At 34.4% G+C, this 17758-nt stretch overlaps 1 protein-coding gene across 6 annotated transcripts in view; it reads left to right on the top strand.

Annotated features, from left to right (window-relative positions):
• The window catches only part of STAG2 (STAG2 cohesin complex component), a 141860-nt gene extending 125632 nt beyond the window's left edge, over positions 1–16228 (top strand). For 5 of the 6 annotated variants that reach the window (XM_036880838.2, XM_036880836.2, XM_036880835.2 and 2 more), the window contains exons 29-34: positions 1016–1239; positions 3974–4163; positions 4254–4364; positions 7349–7475; positions 8502–8579; positions 14319–16228. In XM_036880838.2, the coding sequence (XP_036736733.1) occupies positions 1016–1239; positions 3974–4163; positions 4254–4364; positions 7349–7475; positions 8502–8579; positions 14319–14342 (754 nt within the window). In that variant the 3' untranslated portion in view covers positions 14343–16228. The remainder of the gene's footprint in view (positions 1–1015; positions 1240–3973; positions 4164–4253; positions 4365–7348; positions 7476–8501; positions 8580–14318) is intronic. The other variant, XM_057495927.1, reaches the window with a different exon arrangement.
• The last annotated feature ends 1530 nt before the right edge of the window (positions 16229–17758 follow it).

The raw sequence follows: 17758 nt of genomic DNA, 5'->3' as shown, positions 1-17758 counted from the left end.
CCACCAAGCAGTGCATTTGTAACTGTTACCTCCTAGCCCTTCTTTTTAATGGATTTCAAAACTGGTAATTCTTAAATTATTGGAACTAGTCATTAAGACAGCAGGTATTTGGGTTGCACTTTACAGTTAGTTGATAGAATTTATGTTTGTGTTTGAAGCATAATTTATTCAATAAAGCACTCAACTCAGTGTCAGAAGCATGGGATTTGAATCATGGTTATACTGCTTTATTACTTATATGTTACTTTTCTTATCCCTTCTTTCCTAATCTTTCGTATCGGGGATAATATCTTTCTCACAAGATTGTAAGAATAAAGTTAAAGAAGCCCAGAGAAAAATACCTAGTACATAGTAGTCACACAAACCTTACTTGGATTTTGAATGGTATATTACATATAAGCCATAGAATCCTTGTGATACTTGGATCCAAGGGTAGATGTATGACTTTGATCAGGCCGAAACTTTTTGGGAGATAGGGACCATATCTGATTCATCTCTGTATCTATCTCCAATGCCTGGGACATAGTAGATGTTCAACAAATATTAAGCTGAAATGTTCTGAATTATTTTGTTTAATGTGAGAATCTTGATAGAAAATTTCTCAATGGTTTGCTGATGAGGCTGAAATTGAGTAGTTAGTAATATGCCCATGCTCATATAGCTAGGAGTTGGTAGAACTGGGATTAGCACTGAAATTGTGTGATTTTAAATGCAGTCCTCTTTCTGTAAATATGGATATGTTCTTCTTGCAGAGGACTTGTAAAGATAGAATGGAACAGAGACATTTTAAGAAAGAAAATACTATTATCTATTATTTGTTACTATATATGATTTGAGAAAATGTAGACCATCAACCACTATTTTGTTACATTCTACCTTACTTTTTATTTAATTCTGACATTTAATATGTCATACAGTATGTGAGCCTGAAGATTTTTAGGGAGAATAAACAAAAAGGGAAAAATGGCAGTTTTATGTATCAAAGCTGATGTGTTTTTTTCTGCTTCTTTTTAAGGTATGTTTACTTGGAAAAGTTCATGACCTTTCAGATGTCACTACGAAGAGAAGATGTGTGGCTTCCACTGATGTCTTACCGAAATTCTTTGCTGGCTGGTGGTGATGATGACACCATGTCAGTCATTAGTGGAATCAGCAGTCGGGCATCAATAGTGAGGAGTAAAAAATCAAAACCATCAACAGGAAAACGGAAAGTAGTTGAAGGCATGCAGCTTGCACTCAGTGAGAATATAATTTATTCTCTTTATATTTATCCCTTAAGTTTACCAACTCAATTATCATTAAGGTTCACCTTTTTAATTTGAGATATTTTAATTTGGGATTTAAAATAATACCTTGCACAATGTGTCCGGTTACATGTGAATGTATTGTTCTTAAGCATTTTAAATACATAAACTCACTTCTCCAAACTCTTTAGGTACATCCTCATTTTTCAGATGTGAAGACTAGTACTGAGAGGTTAAGTTAATTTACCTAAGGTCACATAGATACTAAGTAGCAGAGCCAGGCAGTCTCACTCTAGAGCTCCTGCTTTTTAATCACTGGGCTATACTACATACATAGGGATATGGACTGAATTATTAGAGAGCTAGTCATTACCTAAGAGATGAGATGATGTAGTTGAAGTAGAGCAACAGATTTCAGAGAGGTTATAACTTTTGGGTTTCTATGAAGAGGTCATTAGTCATGAAGAACCTGATAGAAATACAAACTGCTGTCATTAATCTTTGAGGAATGCATTATGATGCTTGAATCTCTTGGACTTCTAGCACTCCAGGGTTGGTTCAAAATAAGCCTGCAGATTTTTTTTCATCTCCTTAGGAACCTTTAAACAAATTAGCATAGTTGCCAAAATTTGTTTCAGTTATTATTACTGAGTAACAGACTACCCCAAAACTTAGGATATAGCAGGACATGATTTCTGGTGCTTCAGCTAGGAAGACTCAGAGGCTGATGACTGCAGTCTTAATGGAGGTGTCTTCACTTACAGATACATCTGATGCTGGCCATCAGCTAGAAACATAGCTAGATTTTCTGCCAGAACACATCTACATTTGACTGTCAGCTTCCTCACAGCATGTGACTGTGCTCTAAGAGCGAGTGTTTCAAGAGATAGAAGTAGAAGCTGCCAGTTTCTCAGGGCCAGAAACTGGCATAGTATAATTACCACCGTATTCTATTGACCAAGCAATCATAGGGCCCAGATTTAAGGGGATGGGACACAATTCCCCACCCGTTAGTGTGAGGAGTGTCAAAGATTTTAGGGGCCATATTTTTAAATTGCCACATAATTCTTTAGCCATCATCAGGTGTATAATGTCCAAAACTTAGTTGTCCTGTGGATTAATGATTTTAGTATCTTTTATCCAATAATATAAATTGCATCAATGTATAACTTAAATAGTCTTAGATTTTTAGATTTGGTTGGTTATATAGCCCCAGCATCCCAGTCTGTGGGGATATCTCTTACAGTAGCTCTGACCAGTTGAAATAGCGAGGGCTGATGGTTTATAGGAGATTAAAATACATTTTCTTTTTTTGAAATAGAAAAGTTACCAAATTAAAAGATGTTTGCTGCATATCACTATAAATCTTAAAATGTTTCTCATCTGAACAGAGATTTAATACATTTGTGGTGGGCCATCAACTCTCTCCTTTTCCTTAGATTTCATGGAGCACATATGAATTGGTATTTATATAACATCTTAAAAGATCGATTATCAAACCAGATAGTTCAGTTTTTACATAAAGAGTCAGTGCTCTCTTTGTTTACGTTTTCAGAGAGAACCATACAAATTGAAGCATTAGTAAGTTATAAGAAGGAAAGATAAATACTGATAGGTTGGCTAGGTCAGTGCAATTTTGAAGACAAAATTGGAGCCTAAACATGGTAGAACCTAAAGACTGATGTAATTATATTGCAAGCTCTGAAATTTATGTCTAATGCATCTATACTAGGGCATTAGCTACTAGTGCATTTTTCTTTCCATTCTTTCCTTAAAAATTTACATATGCACACATGTAATCTTCTAGTAAAATAGTCTTCTTCCAAAGTCATGTTCATTCATCAAATGCTGTCAATTTCACCCCACAAATCAGTAATGAAAAAAAAAACTAGGAATTTAGTAATTCTTGCATGTGAATTTGTCTCTTATTAATCGTGGCAACCATCTACAGACATTTGAAAATAAGTACCTTTTGCACATGTGAAACCTGATCTTAGTCCATTGTGTAATGTGCATATGGACCTATTCCCACCTCTAATTCACTCGGGCTACAAGTTGGCGTCCTACCTGGCCTGTTTGCTTGCTAGTCTTCATATGCTTAAGTTTACCCTCCATACTGCAACCACATACTTGGACTAAAATACGTAACTCACCACGTTTTTCTCCCTTAATACCATTGGCAGTAGTTCTGTCATCTTAGCACAGCTTTTAAGACTTTCCATAAAATGATTCCTGCCTCTTTATTCAGCTTTACTTTTTGTCACTTACTCCAGGAGTACCAAATTCTTAGTCTGAACATTATGAAACTGCCATTTATGCAAGTCAGAAACTGCTGAATATCAGCAAGTTTTGTGGGTCAGTCACTGTGTTTCATGCTTCAGTGTTTTTGCTTATGTTCTTCCCCGCTGGGTAGAAAACTTCACAGTCTACATAGTGTCTACTCTAGTCAGAAGTCACTTTTGGGTGGCTGGCCCTGGTCCTTCTCAACGCTGCCATTCCATCTGTACTTCCTTCTTCTAACACTTAACCCCACTGTGTTGTAACTGCTTGTATTTTCTTTCTGTAAGGGCAAGGCAGGGACTGCACCGTACATACCTTTGTATCTCCGTGTTCCAAGCACTAGCTTATAGAAAGTAACTAGATGTTTGTTGATCCAAACAGGTTGTGTTAGACATCGAGCTAGTCAGGATTAGTGACTGAACTTCACTGCTGTTAATTTTCTTTTTCAGCTGAAGAAAGCAGTAGTAGTGACAGTATGTGGTTAAGCAGAGAACAAACACTGCACACACCAGTGATGATGCAGACACCACAACTCACCTCAACGATTATGAGAGAGCCCAAAAGATTACGACCTGAGGATAGCTTCATGAGTGTCTATCCAATGCAGACTGAACATCATCAAACTCCTCTTGATTATAAGTAAGTATGTTTGATATTTTCATACTATTAACTTTATTAATTACATAGAAAAAAAGTTAAGTTAAAAGAAGAATAAAATTCTCCTTGAAGCACGCAGGTAACATGGATGTTAGCTCAAAGACAACAAGAGGAAGCAAGGCAGCAGCAGGAGAGAGCAGCAATGAGCTATGTTAAACTGCGAACTAATCTTCAGCATGCCATGTAAGTGAGAGTGCCTTATTGTCTGAGTCTAGGAAGTTCACTAAGTCGTTTTAACATTTTAATGTGTGCCTTATCTAAAAATTTCAGCAAACTCTCTAGAGTAACTAAGCTGAAATAATCAAGGAACTAAAAATTGGTCTTTCCAACAGAAAGAAAAATCTCTTAAAGTTAAATATTAACTAGTTAGCAGAAGGACCAATCTTAGGTTGATCTGTTGGAAAAGTTTAAATATGAATCCTTGTTTATTTTGGTACACAGAATCTATAGTTAAAAATCCAGTTTTGTTACCTCTTAATTATTTCTCACCATAGTTCAGGTGCTCATCTCTTGCCTGAACCATTGTATTATCTTTCTAACTCATTTTCTTTCCTCAAATCTCCCGTTTATCCTCTCACCATAACCGTGCCCCTGCCACCATTCCATCATTAGAAGTGCTATCACGTAACTCCTTTACTTAAGTAATAAAAACCTGATCACGTAACTCCTTTACTTAAAATCTTTCAATGGCTTCACATTGCCTGCATGATAAAGTCCAAACTCCTTAGCTATGGCATGCAAGATCTTTCAAAATATGGCCCCTGCCCACATTTTAGGATTATATCCCATTTCCTGGCAACTGGTAAAATCACCATAAAAGAACAAGCTCAGGTGTCACTTTACATGAAACTATGGTCATCTTTGCTCCCATAACATTATATATAGTCCATATTTCTTATAGCACTTAACCGCATTGTATTGTAATTATTTGTTTATGAATTTGTCCCTTTCTCTAGACTGTGAGCTCCTCAAGGGCAGGGACCACCTTCATTGCCTGTCAATGCTTGGCATATACAAAGTGCTAAGTAAATGCTTGTTGAATGGATAAAAGTCCAATGCTAAAAAATTTGTAGATTAACTTTTAAATACTTTTCTTTTTTACTGTAATCTGTATGAGATACTACAAATACCAGCTTTGGCTCACAAGAAATGGCAGTCTTTAGATGATTCATTCAAAGGGGTAGATACGATGATCCTGATTAACTTCTTGAGTTTGAAAGTTTTGTATTTGTTAACATAAATGTGGTATATGTTTTAGTACCGGGAGATAGTAATTGTTACCTTTTTAAAATTTATATTTTGTTTCATTTTGTTGGCATTTAAATGATAATTTCATCTGTTTTTTTAAGAAATGATCATTTACCACATGAATGGTAGCCTATTTAAATTTACTTTAGTTATCTCTATAGTGGTCTTAAGGTAACCTCTGCAAAGTATACTGTTACCACATGTACAGATTCTGACCCTCACTTGTCTGATACGGTCATCAATCTATTCTATCTCTTGGTTCAATTCCCTATTCTTTTTATTATGGCCACATTCCCATTAATATATGTTCTTATTTCATGCTCAATCCAACGAGTAATTTCTTACATTCCAACCAGTCACCCAGTCCATAAATTCCAGAATTCTGCCTTGGAATCATTTGGTCTGCATTTCTCCCTTGAACGTTTTCTACCAGTCTCCCAAGATTTTCCACAGAGTCTCATTATCCTTTTGTTTGTAGTTTGTTTTAATTCCCATTAGAGATAAATGTCCCCAGATAACTATAAGAGGTTATCCCAGTTAAATGATTATTACCAGAAAATCTTTTGGTTGTTGTCTATTGTCTGAGACTTTAAAACATTTTTGTTTTACAGTGTAAAATGGTATCTGCCCTGCAACTGAAAATATTTCTAAATTCTCTCTTTCTGATTTTTTTCTAGTTTATATTACATATATCTTCTTTATACTCCAAATGAAATACAGGATGGATTTCTGGTTTTCTATAACATGGTCCACAAAGCACACATATTCCCTTCAGCGTTGCCTCTACTATATATAGTAAAATTATCATTTATTATCCAGAACTCTTAGGAAATAGGGACTGTTGTCAGAATACTTGTCCAGGTAGCCTGGATTAGATGCGTGTGTTGTTATCCTTATATTACTTATATTACTCTTAAAACTCAACATTGTAGTGTGTAAATTGTAAGCAAGCATTCAGTAGATAATTGATTGAGGTGGATTTTAAATGAGTGAAGAAAGAAGGAAATGTTGGCCAAACTGGAGAACAGCAAATAACTCTCAATTTCATTATTACGTTGACTCTTTATGCTGATCTGGACTAATTTGTGAACTTGAAATTTAAGTTTATTCATTGTAATTATGTCAGAACATACAGAATTTTTGGTCTTAATTTTTATTTTACTTTTCTATATATTAACTTTGAGTTTTACAGGGCACCAGAATCCATGTTTTAGCATAAATGTTCATTCTTTTCTGAAGCAGAATTAATCTCTTTCAGTACTTTTTTTTTGTAGTGCTTGATGCATATTTCTCTTGGCAGTATGTGTTGCATTTTGTCATAATTAATTTATCTGTTTACCATAGTAGATTGTGAGCTCCTTGAGGGCAGGAACCATGTCTTACTCATTTTTTTTTAATCCCTAGGACATAGGTAGAGGCCTGGCACATACTAGGCACTATGTGAATGAGTGAGTTGAGTACCTAGTAAACTCTAGGTACCGAGTGAATGAGTGATTGATGGCTAAAATTAACATTATATATTAGTAGAAAAATATATATATTCTGAAAATGTCATTTCTTTGGTCTCTGTTTTATATTTGTTTATTAATTTGTACCCTGCCTACTTTGAAAAAGGATTTGAGGTATCTTGTTTGTTCCCATGTGGGAAATTCTCATTGAACTTTTATGTGGGATATTAAAACTATCAAGCTAATGTATTGAAGTAATGTATAATAAATATAACTCCTTAGCATTTTTAGACAAGTGAACATTGGGGTTTTAACATCATTGATGACATGATCAATGCCTTATCATTTTCCCTGACCTTTATTTCCATCATTTTCCATTACACTTGAATATAGAGAGCCACATAGTTGCTGCCAATATATTAATAGTCACAACATTGGTTCAGATCTTGATCTTGTTTTATATTTCTCTAGTCGGCGTGGTACAAGCCTAATGGAAGATGATGAAGAGCCAATTGTTGAAGATGTTATGATGTCCTCAGAAGGGAGGATTGAAGATCTTAATGAGGGAATGGATTTCGACACTATGGATATAGACTTGGTAAGAAACTTAATAATTGTGTAAGATTCTCAGTTTAGAACTTTTAGAAATTAAGTTGGATATTTCTTGGGAGAGAGAAATACCTTCCATGAAGAGTAAGTTTTTCAAAATTACTAAATAAAATAGTTGCCAGGTGTTTGAGTGTATGAGAAGAAGGTGAGATTGGTAAGGGTGTTAGATCCTAGTTTAAGATGATAAATTTTTTAGGTTAATTTAGGAATATATAAATTTTAAGCAATACGTTTTCCTTAATGTTACACTTAGTATCACATCACCTTACAATTTCCTACTTATTTACCATTATCAAAATATGCATTATTAATTTGTAACTAACCTGTTATTGACACAAATTCCCATATCAAATGAGAAAGTTAAAGTTACTTAAACTTGGAAATTAAACAAAAATATGTAAGAGTATATTCTTTATTAATAATTGTATATAATTGTGGCTTTATATACAAAATGCTTTACGTTTTTCATTTTGCCACATATCTCATTCAACTTTATGAGGTAGGTTGAAAGGATTGAGGATACTGAAGCTTAGACAGCCTATCCAAGGAAACAAAACTAGTAATACACAGTAAAGCTGAAACTTCTTAAAAGCCAGGTCTCCTGATTCTGCTTCTTAGTATACTGTGGCATATTCTCCTTAAAAGTAAAATGAAAAATGTGTTTTTTAGTTTTCACCATTCAGAATAATTCTCTATAAATGAATTACTTTTGTAATTTTAAGCATTCTGTAGTTGGAGTACATAGTATTTAAAGTATTGTAAGGTACACGATACTATATAATGAGAATGTTAGTTAAACTTGGAAATTAAACAAAAATATGTAAGAGTATATTCTTTATTAATATGTATAGGATTATGGCATTGTAAATTTACATTGTAAATATACAGTATTTAAAGTATTGCAATTATGTAGTCCATGTGAAAACACTTAATGATAATTAATTTCTGTGTTTTCAGTTAGTATCTGGTTTATAGATAACGGCAGTTGTAAACTTCTTTCCTTTCTCCCCCTTAGCCACCGTCAAAGAACAGGCGAGAGAGAACGGAATTGAAACCTGATTTCTTTGATCCAGCTTCAATTATGGATGAATCAGTAGGTTTAATTCAAAATTAAACCCAGGATTGCAAAATCAAAAGTATAGGCAACCCCTGATTTTGAGGTTGAAGAGCTGGGACAGTACATTGAGAATGGATAGAAAGATTTGATAGGAGAAAAAGAGGCAGGTGGGAGGGAATTCAGAGGGGGAGGATGAGAGGGGGCAATGCAGTCGTGGTTAACAGATTTAAAGTGCCTTTGAATCTGGCCAACTGGGACTTGAGTATTAAATTAAGGAATTTAGACTTTTCCTGTAGGCTTGAGTTAACTCATTGAAAGATTTTGAATTAGGAGGTGGCATGATCAGAATAACTTTTCAGAAACATTGCCTTGTCATTTATGGATGGATAGGATGAATGAGAGAAAATAATCATCATCATAATCATAATATGAAGGCATAGTGAAAGATAGAACTTGAACAAAGGCTTTGATAATAAGGAGAAGGGGATTAAGATAACTGGTTATTGTTAGATATTGTCAGGTTTGTCAGTTCTATTTCTTAAATACTTCTTATAGATGAGTCCCTGCTGCCATATTCTCCCTGACAAGTCCTCCTTAGTTTTCTTTTGGACTATTGCAGTAGTCTTTAAACTGATCTTGCTGCCCCACCACTCCTTTTTTTTTTTTTGTAGATAATTATTTTTTATTGAAGGGTAGTTGACACACAGTATTACATTAGTTTCAGGTGTACAACACAGTGATTCAACATTTATATACATGATAATTCTAGGTACCAGCTATCACCATACCAAGTTGTTACAATATTTTGACTATATTCCTTATGCTATACATTACATCCCGGTTACTTATTTATTTTACCATTGGAAGTGTGTACTTTTTTTTTTTGTTTGTTTGTGAGGGCATCTCTCATATTTATTGATCAAATGGTTGTTAACAGTAAAATTCTGTATAGGGGAGTCAATGCTCAATGCACAATCATTAATCCACCCCAAGCCTGATTTTCGTCAGTCTCCAATCTGAAGCATAATGAACAAGTTCTTACATGGAGAACAAATTCTTACATAGTGAATAAGTTACATGGTGAACAGTACAAGGGCAGTCATCACAGAAACTTTTGGTTTTGCTCATGCATTATGAACTATAAACAGTCAGTTCATATATGAATACTCATTTGATTTTTATACTTGATTTATATGTGGATACCACATTTCTCTCTTTATTATTATTATTTTTAATAAAATGCTGAAGTGGTAGGTAGATACAAGATAAAGGTAGAAAACATAGTTTAGTGTTGTAAGAGAGCAAATGTAGATGATCAGGTGTGTGCCTGTAGACTGTGTGTTAATCCAAGCTAGACAAGGGCAATAAAACATCCACGTATGCAGAAGATTTCTCTCAGAACAGGGGGGGTGAGGTTCTAAGCCTCACCTCTGTTGATCCCCAATTTCTCACCTGATGGCCCCCCTGCGACTGTGCCTGTCTTAGGTTGTTCCTCCCTTGAGGAATCTTACCTGTCTCTGGCTAACCAGTCGTCTTCCGGAGCCATACAGGGAAATGTAAAGTTGGTAAGTGAGAGAGAAGCCTTATTGTTTGAAAAGGTTAGCTTTTTACTTCTTTGCATATTTATGCCCTGTGGCTTCTATGCCAGGCATTTGTCTTGAGGTATCTTTACCACTTGGAAGAATTATGATACTTGGTAAATTTGATATGAGGCACGAATTCTATTTAAGGGTTGTAATTAGGAAGGAACCCCACCACTCCTTTTTATTTCTTTTGGAGTCATCTTTCTAAAATGCAGATCTAATCCTCTCACTCAGTTTCAGGTCTTTCACTGGTTTTATTCCCCGTTGCCGTTAAAAAATTCTGGCTCCTCAGCCTGGCAGACAAAAAGCACTTGTGATCTGGCTCCTTTGCCAGCTGAACCGTGTCCTTTTCCTTACATGTATCTTGCCCTCCAGCCATACCATATCTTGTAGTTGGTCTCAGACACACTATGTTCTTTTACAACTCCATTACTTTGTGTAGCTTTTCTCTCTGCCAGAATTGCCCCCTTTCCTTTTCCTCCTAGTGAATTCTTCCTTTAATAGTCAGTTCTGATGTTAACCTGTGGAGTTTTTGCTGACCTCTGCAGATAGATATTATCTGGATTTTTATTCTCTGCTCCCATAACACTTTGTATACACTTTATTTTGGTAATTACCAGAGTGGTGTTGTGAAATAGGAGTATTACATTTTGCTTAATAGGCTGAATTCCAGGCAGTAATGATTTTATCCATTTTGAGTTCTGCCTATCATAGTAGGTGTTCAGTTTTATTTGTCAAATAAATCAGTTAAGTGTCCTTCTATCTTACTTTTTAGTGTCTACCCATTATGCTGTTTCCTCCTGTAGAATACCTACTATCTCAGGTGGCTATTGCATCGTCCTCTGAGGCATTGTTCTCTATCCCTATTTCTGCCATTCTCTCCTTGGTCACCCTCACCTCATATAATCTACTTTCAGATAGCTTTTGGAAGAATTTCAACAAACTTACACTAACATATTAGTCCAGTTATTTGAGACAAAGGACACTTTCATAGAATATCAGGCACAGAAATCTTTGGACAAGCCACATTTGGATCCTTTAGTTTCTCAATCCCTACTGTGCATGTGAATCATCTGGAGTTCTTATTAAAATGTAGATTCTGCTTTAATAGGTCTTGAGTGTAGCCCGAGATTCTCCATCTAACCAGGACAGTCATTGCTCCAGGACTGCAGACCATACTTTGAGTAGCGTAGGTGATTTAGGCCTAGCCATTTCTGTAGCTTAAATGCACATTGCAGTATATGGTTCCCTGGTAATCCAAGACCTGGATTACCTCTGTCTTCCAGTTTGTTCAGTAAAGTATAAAGGTAGTGATTGTGATGAAGAATAGAAGAGAATTTTTTAAAGCAGATATGGTGAAATGCATTAATTCAATAATTTATTGAGCTGGAAGTTGGGTGCTAAAATGAGTGATGCTGTCCTCCCCCTCCCTTCAAAGAGTTCGTGTTCTAGTTCACCTGGACTGTCTCTTTGAAATGAAAAGGAAAGAAGCTAGTGTTTGAGAGCCGGACGCTATGCTAGGCATGATTAAGTTTGATCCTCTCAGCAACTTTGTCCGGGAGGTGGTGGGATCCCACTTCTACACCCAAGCAAACTTGAACTGATTGAGGTAGTTAAGTGTCTTCTTGCTCAGAGCTGTACAACTTCAGTGTCAGAGTAGAAATTTGATTCGAGTTCCTTCTGATTTAAAAGTCTAATGCTGTCTCTGCTGTTGTACTTCCTAGTGTCGGACCTTATTTGGAAGAAACACCAAGAGTAATTTAGAAATTGAAATAATTAACTATAGTAAACATTCATATGAGCACTTTTCACTTAAGATTCCTGAAATAACAAAATAGCAATGTAACTTATATGTATATGTTTTAACATTTAACATTTACAGAGAACTACAATCTGAGTGATGCCAAAGATAGGGATCTAATAATTATTATTTATAAAAACTTTTTGGCATTCTCATGTTTTTTGAATATGTTAATAACTAAGAGGATAATAGTTAGGAAACCTAGCACATGCATCTACACCTGTAGTTTTATAGAATTACCACATGATGGCAGCAGTCACATAACAGTGCTCAATCATTTTAAAGATTCAGGTATCTTTAGAAGTCTTTGACTATGTGCATTTAAGTTAATACTAATTTATTTTAAAATGTACATTAAACTTCACCTCATTGTTTCAACAATAATTTAAGAAATGGAATAAGAATATTTTAAATGTGAAAATCTATTTGCCTTTATATAATACCTACATCTGTTTTTTCTCAAGCCTGCAATAAGTAATTCATCAAAAACAATAGTAAAATTGGGACTTAAATTCTTTTATACCCAGTTCTAAGAATCTCTAATTGTAAACGAAGTAACCTAAAGCATCCTAGTATAGATAATTTATGTTATTTCTAAACTAAGTAAATCCTAAATATGTCTCTTGTAACATGATATCCACATGATTCAGAAGTGGTAATATGAAAACTCTGAGCAGATCAGTTGGGTTGCACATACACAAGATTCTAGATTTATGATTTAGTTGTATATCTTAGAACAGCATTGCTTTATCCCATTGTGGTGGCTTTCTGCCCAGCACCATTTTTGTCACAACATACCAGAGCTTCTGTTTTTACTTTTTAAATACAAGCTTAAGTGTTTATTAATGTTAACACCAGAAACAGGTATAGTTTGTTAACACAAAAAGAGAGTGTCACTAATGTCAATCTTCTCCTGTGTTGAGATTCTCTTATTAGTATTATCAATACTATAAAGTTGGTAAAAGGAAGGGTTCAGTATAATGGTGCTAATTTAATGTTAATAGACGAACTTACTTAAAACCTAGTTCACACAAAAAAATCTATTCAGGTGGTTTCTACTAGGCACTCTGTTTGGAAAGAACTTGAGTTCATCTTCATGTGACGTTCTACACTAAAATTTACTGATTGTGATTTTATCCTTTAATTCATCATCAGAACTTCCCTTTCCCAGAGTCACAGAGTGTTATGGCTAGAAGGGACATTTATATATCATCTAGGCCTCTTTGGTGGAAACATTCTAATGACCCAAATTCCGATTCTAACAAAAAAAGGAGAACCCTGAACCTTGTTGGGCGGTGGGGGAGACCAGAGGTCAGTAGTGGTGGTAGTTTTGTTGGATGACAGGTAAGAAGTGGGGTGCATAAATCCTCTTTGTTACTGTTACTGGGGATTCCAAACAGTTTACTTAGTAATTTCTAACAAGGTGGCTACAATCAGATAACTTGTTTCCTGGTCTGAAAATACAGTGCCCTTCAGGTTAAAACAATTACTGAGTTCTATGACTTTTGTTAAAATGAGATTTAATTTACAAGAGCCCTTTGTAACCACAGTCTTAGCTCATTACCTCTGGCTTTAGTATCAGTTCTTACTAGCTCATTAAAAATTTAAAAATTTTATTTGTCATAGTGCTGGAATTTTAATCAAATAGCCTAACTTAGCATGTATAACTAAAACTTATGTCTTGTTTAATGAATGAAGGGGAGTTGGCTCCATTCATTGTTTACTTTTACTTTTATTAGTTAATGACAAGCAATATTAGATTTAATCTAATATTCTTTTCCCAAGGGTATAGAAAAGCATCAGTATAAGTTAGCTTGCCAGATTTCACCTCACTGGATTTTTAAAAATTTGTCATTTTGTTCATTCACTCAGCCCAGATTTTCTAAATTTTCTACATATTGGTATTGTTTTTGGATATTTTAGTCTGAGTGTTCAAATGCCTTTTTAGAAAACTATGCCCACTATTCATAGTGCAAATAACCAAGGTTGCAAGACATTCTTAAGCTCTTTTCAGTGAACCTGTGCCAGAAGTATGTGTCAACAGAAGCACATTCGTGTGTTCATTCAATGAATGTTAAGTGCTTCTGTTCAGAGCATTAACTAGGCATTAGGGGTATATATAAACATTATAAATGGGATATGGTCACTGCTTTTAGTTTTATTTGTGAGGTAAGTACTGTTTTGATTAGACCTGATGTTATTTCATTACAAATCAATGGTCATTTTAATTTTAGAATTACATACCTGAACATGGGGGATTTTTCAAATTGGTTTTGTTAGCATGTTATTCAACTTAATATTGTCAAGTATTAATGTAATATTTACAGATGTATTTTACAAAGAAATGAATGGCAATTTTAACAAGATTTTTTTTCTCCTCTCTCTCATTAGGTTCTTGGGGTGTCAATGTTTTAATACCAGTACACAATTAAATCTGTGGTGAAGTCATTTTCTAAGTGGAAGAGGAAATTTTAAAATAAAGTGTGGTAGATACAGTGAAATTCTGTACAGATTTTTCTCTAAGGAGAATATGACATGCTTATGCTTACCAAGATCAAGTGCATTGAGGGGCAGTTTTGTTTGCCTGATAAAAGTAAAGGACAAGTAAACAATTTGACGATAAGCTACAGTTTTTCTTAGAAAGTAAATATTTTATTTATGCGCTGTTAGTTGGCTTTTGAATCAATTATTTCATGCTTTTTTTAAAGAAAATATAATAATCTGAAGAGGCATTTGGTACAGACATGAATTCTCTGACATTATTTAACTGGGTATATTAAGTAATGATGAACTTTGCTGGATTTCTGTTTACATCCAAGAAACAAAATTAAGGATGGATTTATTCCCCTGCCTGGAATTGTTTTTAGCATTCTAAATTTAAATGCTTGAAACACCAATCAACGAAGCTTTCTTTTAAATATTGTAATTGTGGAGAAAAGTAAACTTATAAGCAAACTTTTACAATTTTTTCATCTAAAATGTATTTTAAGATATTTTTAAAATCCAAGAGCTTCTCTATACTTTTCAGAAATATCCAGATGCAGTGAACTGCCAGAAGGTAACCAGTCTCAAACAAGCTTATCCCATTATCAACCCTGAAAGTTTGCTTGTCCTTTAAGATAAAAATGTAATGTTGTGATATTCCTTCCAGTAGTGCCACTGTATTTTGTCTCCAAATAAAAGAAGCTTATTGTAGTATGTTTGCAGAAAAATTCTAAACAAAAATTATACAGCTTATTAGAGTGTGGGAATAGGGATCTAAATTTTAAATAAAATTATATATATATATAAATTGGTGCTGATTTTATAATTGCGCAGTTTGTTTAGTTTTTTCTTACTTTTAAATTCCAACTTAAAATTATGAGGTTTCAGAAATATATTGAAAGTTTAACAATGTTTAAAAATAGAAAAGCATGAGTGTTCATGCTTTAAAATGATTTTTAAATTTGTATTTTATATTGTTTTATCTATCTGTCTTTGCAAGCAGTCTTCAGGTTAAAGATACTTCTAACAGGTTACAGTACATTTCCTCTGTATGTAAATTAGATGGGATAATAGAATTCATAACCCATAATATTCTTTGAAAGCTAAGCTTTAAACTTCATTTTATGTCCTTTCACAAATAAATTAGTTTAAAACAGAAAGTGGCTACTTGCCATTTTGACATCAACTCATTTTGCGAGGCTTAGGCAGCTAGACATCGTTTAAAACAAAATATTAACTTATATTACATGTGTATCTATCTTTTGTCAGTCGTCTCTCAGTTCTCGAGGTATATTATTTTAATCATTCCATGCCTTAATATGCTTGCAATACAAGAATATCTTCAGATGGGTGAATACCAAAAGGCTTCGAGTTCTTAGCATCAAAAATCAACAAGCATTGGGCTGTGGTAGCCAAAAACCATAGGTTAGCTAAAAGATCATGATAAAGTACAATTATTTTATTAAATCATGGTTAACAACAAATGAAAACAGACTTGTCCAACAGATTTTTCCATCAACAAATATTGTCATGTGCAAAAGTATTGCCTATGTTGTTTTTCACACCACTGCATTTACTAGAACTGCTGAGAGGACTGTATATATGATTTTAAACCTAAGTTGATTTTTTTTTCTCACTCTTGAAAGGAGTACTTCTTTGTGAAAGCAGTTCTTACAGCTTTGTTTTCAACCAGCTAAAAATGTTTTATATATTACTCTAACCTGTTGTCCTCCACATTCTATTGTCCTAATTGTACTGTTTTCTGATTTGTATTTATGTCTTGAGACAGTAACTTTTTGAATAAAAATAAACCTACAGTATGTTGTATGTTTTATCTTTTGTAATTGAAGGAGTAGGGTGACTATAAATGGTTTAGAAAGTATATCTTTTCACATTTTTTAATATGTTTGGGTGGGAATAATTTATAGAAAACATTGCCATTATATATTTTAAATAAATTATATGTATTTTTAAATGAGACTAAATCCCTAATTGGGTTATTACTTTAAAACAGAAACCTGCCGCCATTATTCCTTTATTTTTATCTGGTATGGGGTAAACATTGTTTTAAAATGTCTACATTATTCATCCAGGGTATTTGAGTGCCTACTCTGTGCTAGGCATGTGTTAGGGATCTACAGTGAACAAGATAGACAAGGTCCCTACCTCACATCTAGTGGGTTAAATGAGTAAGGAAAGAAACAAGTAAAAATTTAACTTGTAAGTGCTAGGAAGGAAACTAGTAGGGTGTGCTGAGCTAGACAATGAGTGTGTGTGTGATTGTGTGATTGTGTCTAAAACCTCCCTTAGATAAGGGGCTTATGCTTGGAGGTGAATGAAAGACATTTGAAGAATTATGAATTGAATTCTTATGGAAAACTCCTACAAGCTTTATGTTAAGATTTGCATTGCTTTCTTAAATGATTCGTATCATTGTTACACTAGCTTATTGGTTATTTAGGGTAGTTTGTAGATCCCATTGTAAGACCAGTCTTCTGTCATTGGTGATTCAGAACTGAACCTATTAAGTGATTGCTAATAGCCAGGCACTGTTTTAAATGGTTTACATGCAGTAATTTATTGTCACAACCATAGGTGATAAATGTTATGATCACACTGCATCCTTACTCCTCCCTGCTTGTTTTTTTTTTTTTTTTTAAGTCAGGAGGCACTGAGGAGAATGAGGCACAGAGAAGTTAAATACCCTGGGCAAGGTTGAATGGCCAGTAAGTGATGGAACTAGCATTCAAAGTCAGGCAGTCTGGCTGCATTAAGTCCTGAGAGCATTCAAATTATTTGATATGTGTCCTGAGAGCATTCAAATTATTTGATATGTAGTGATAACAGATAATTGTATAAAGATAAAATGGCACATTTTTATTGTACCATGGTGAGGAAATGGAGCATTTTTAAAGAGTCCAGCTGGCTATAGAATTGAGTGGTGTGGATCAACATTGTCCTTAATTTGCTACCCAGGTGGCTTCTATAAAAAGTATAAATTAAATCTGAGCCCTGAGCCCATCAATAATTACTAGTTAATACTTCTTAAAGTTGAGAGACTGGGGGAGAAGAGGAGGATAACCCAGAAGAGAGGTTTTCAGTATGTTGCCACAAAAGGAACTTCAAAAGATTCATATGGATGAGTTCCAGGTCAGATAGATTATTATGGTAGCTGTAATGATTAAGCAAAAGAAAATGAGCTAGTGAAGCAGAAGGCCTTTGCTTATGAGGAAACTAGGTCAAGCTAAGTATCACTTCAGGTCAACAAGACTAAATTGACTTCTGCTGTGTGCCTGGCCTTGTGCTGGCTGTGAAGCAGTCAGACCAGTAAGACTTGGTTTTCAGGC

This window comes from Manis pentadactyla, chromosome X, assembly GCF_030020395.1.
Source record: "Manis pentadactyla isolate mManPen7 chromosome X, mManPen7.hap1, whole genome shotgun sequence".
Taxonomy (NCBI): domain Eukaryota; kingdom Metazoa; phylum Chordata; class Mammalia; order Pholidota; family Manidae; genus Manis; species Manis pentadactyla.
The sequence above is the reverse complement of the archived record's forward strand: the minus strand, read 5'-3'. Positions and strand labels throughout refer to the sequence as shown.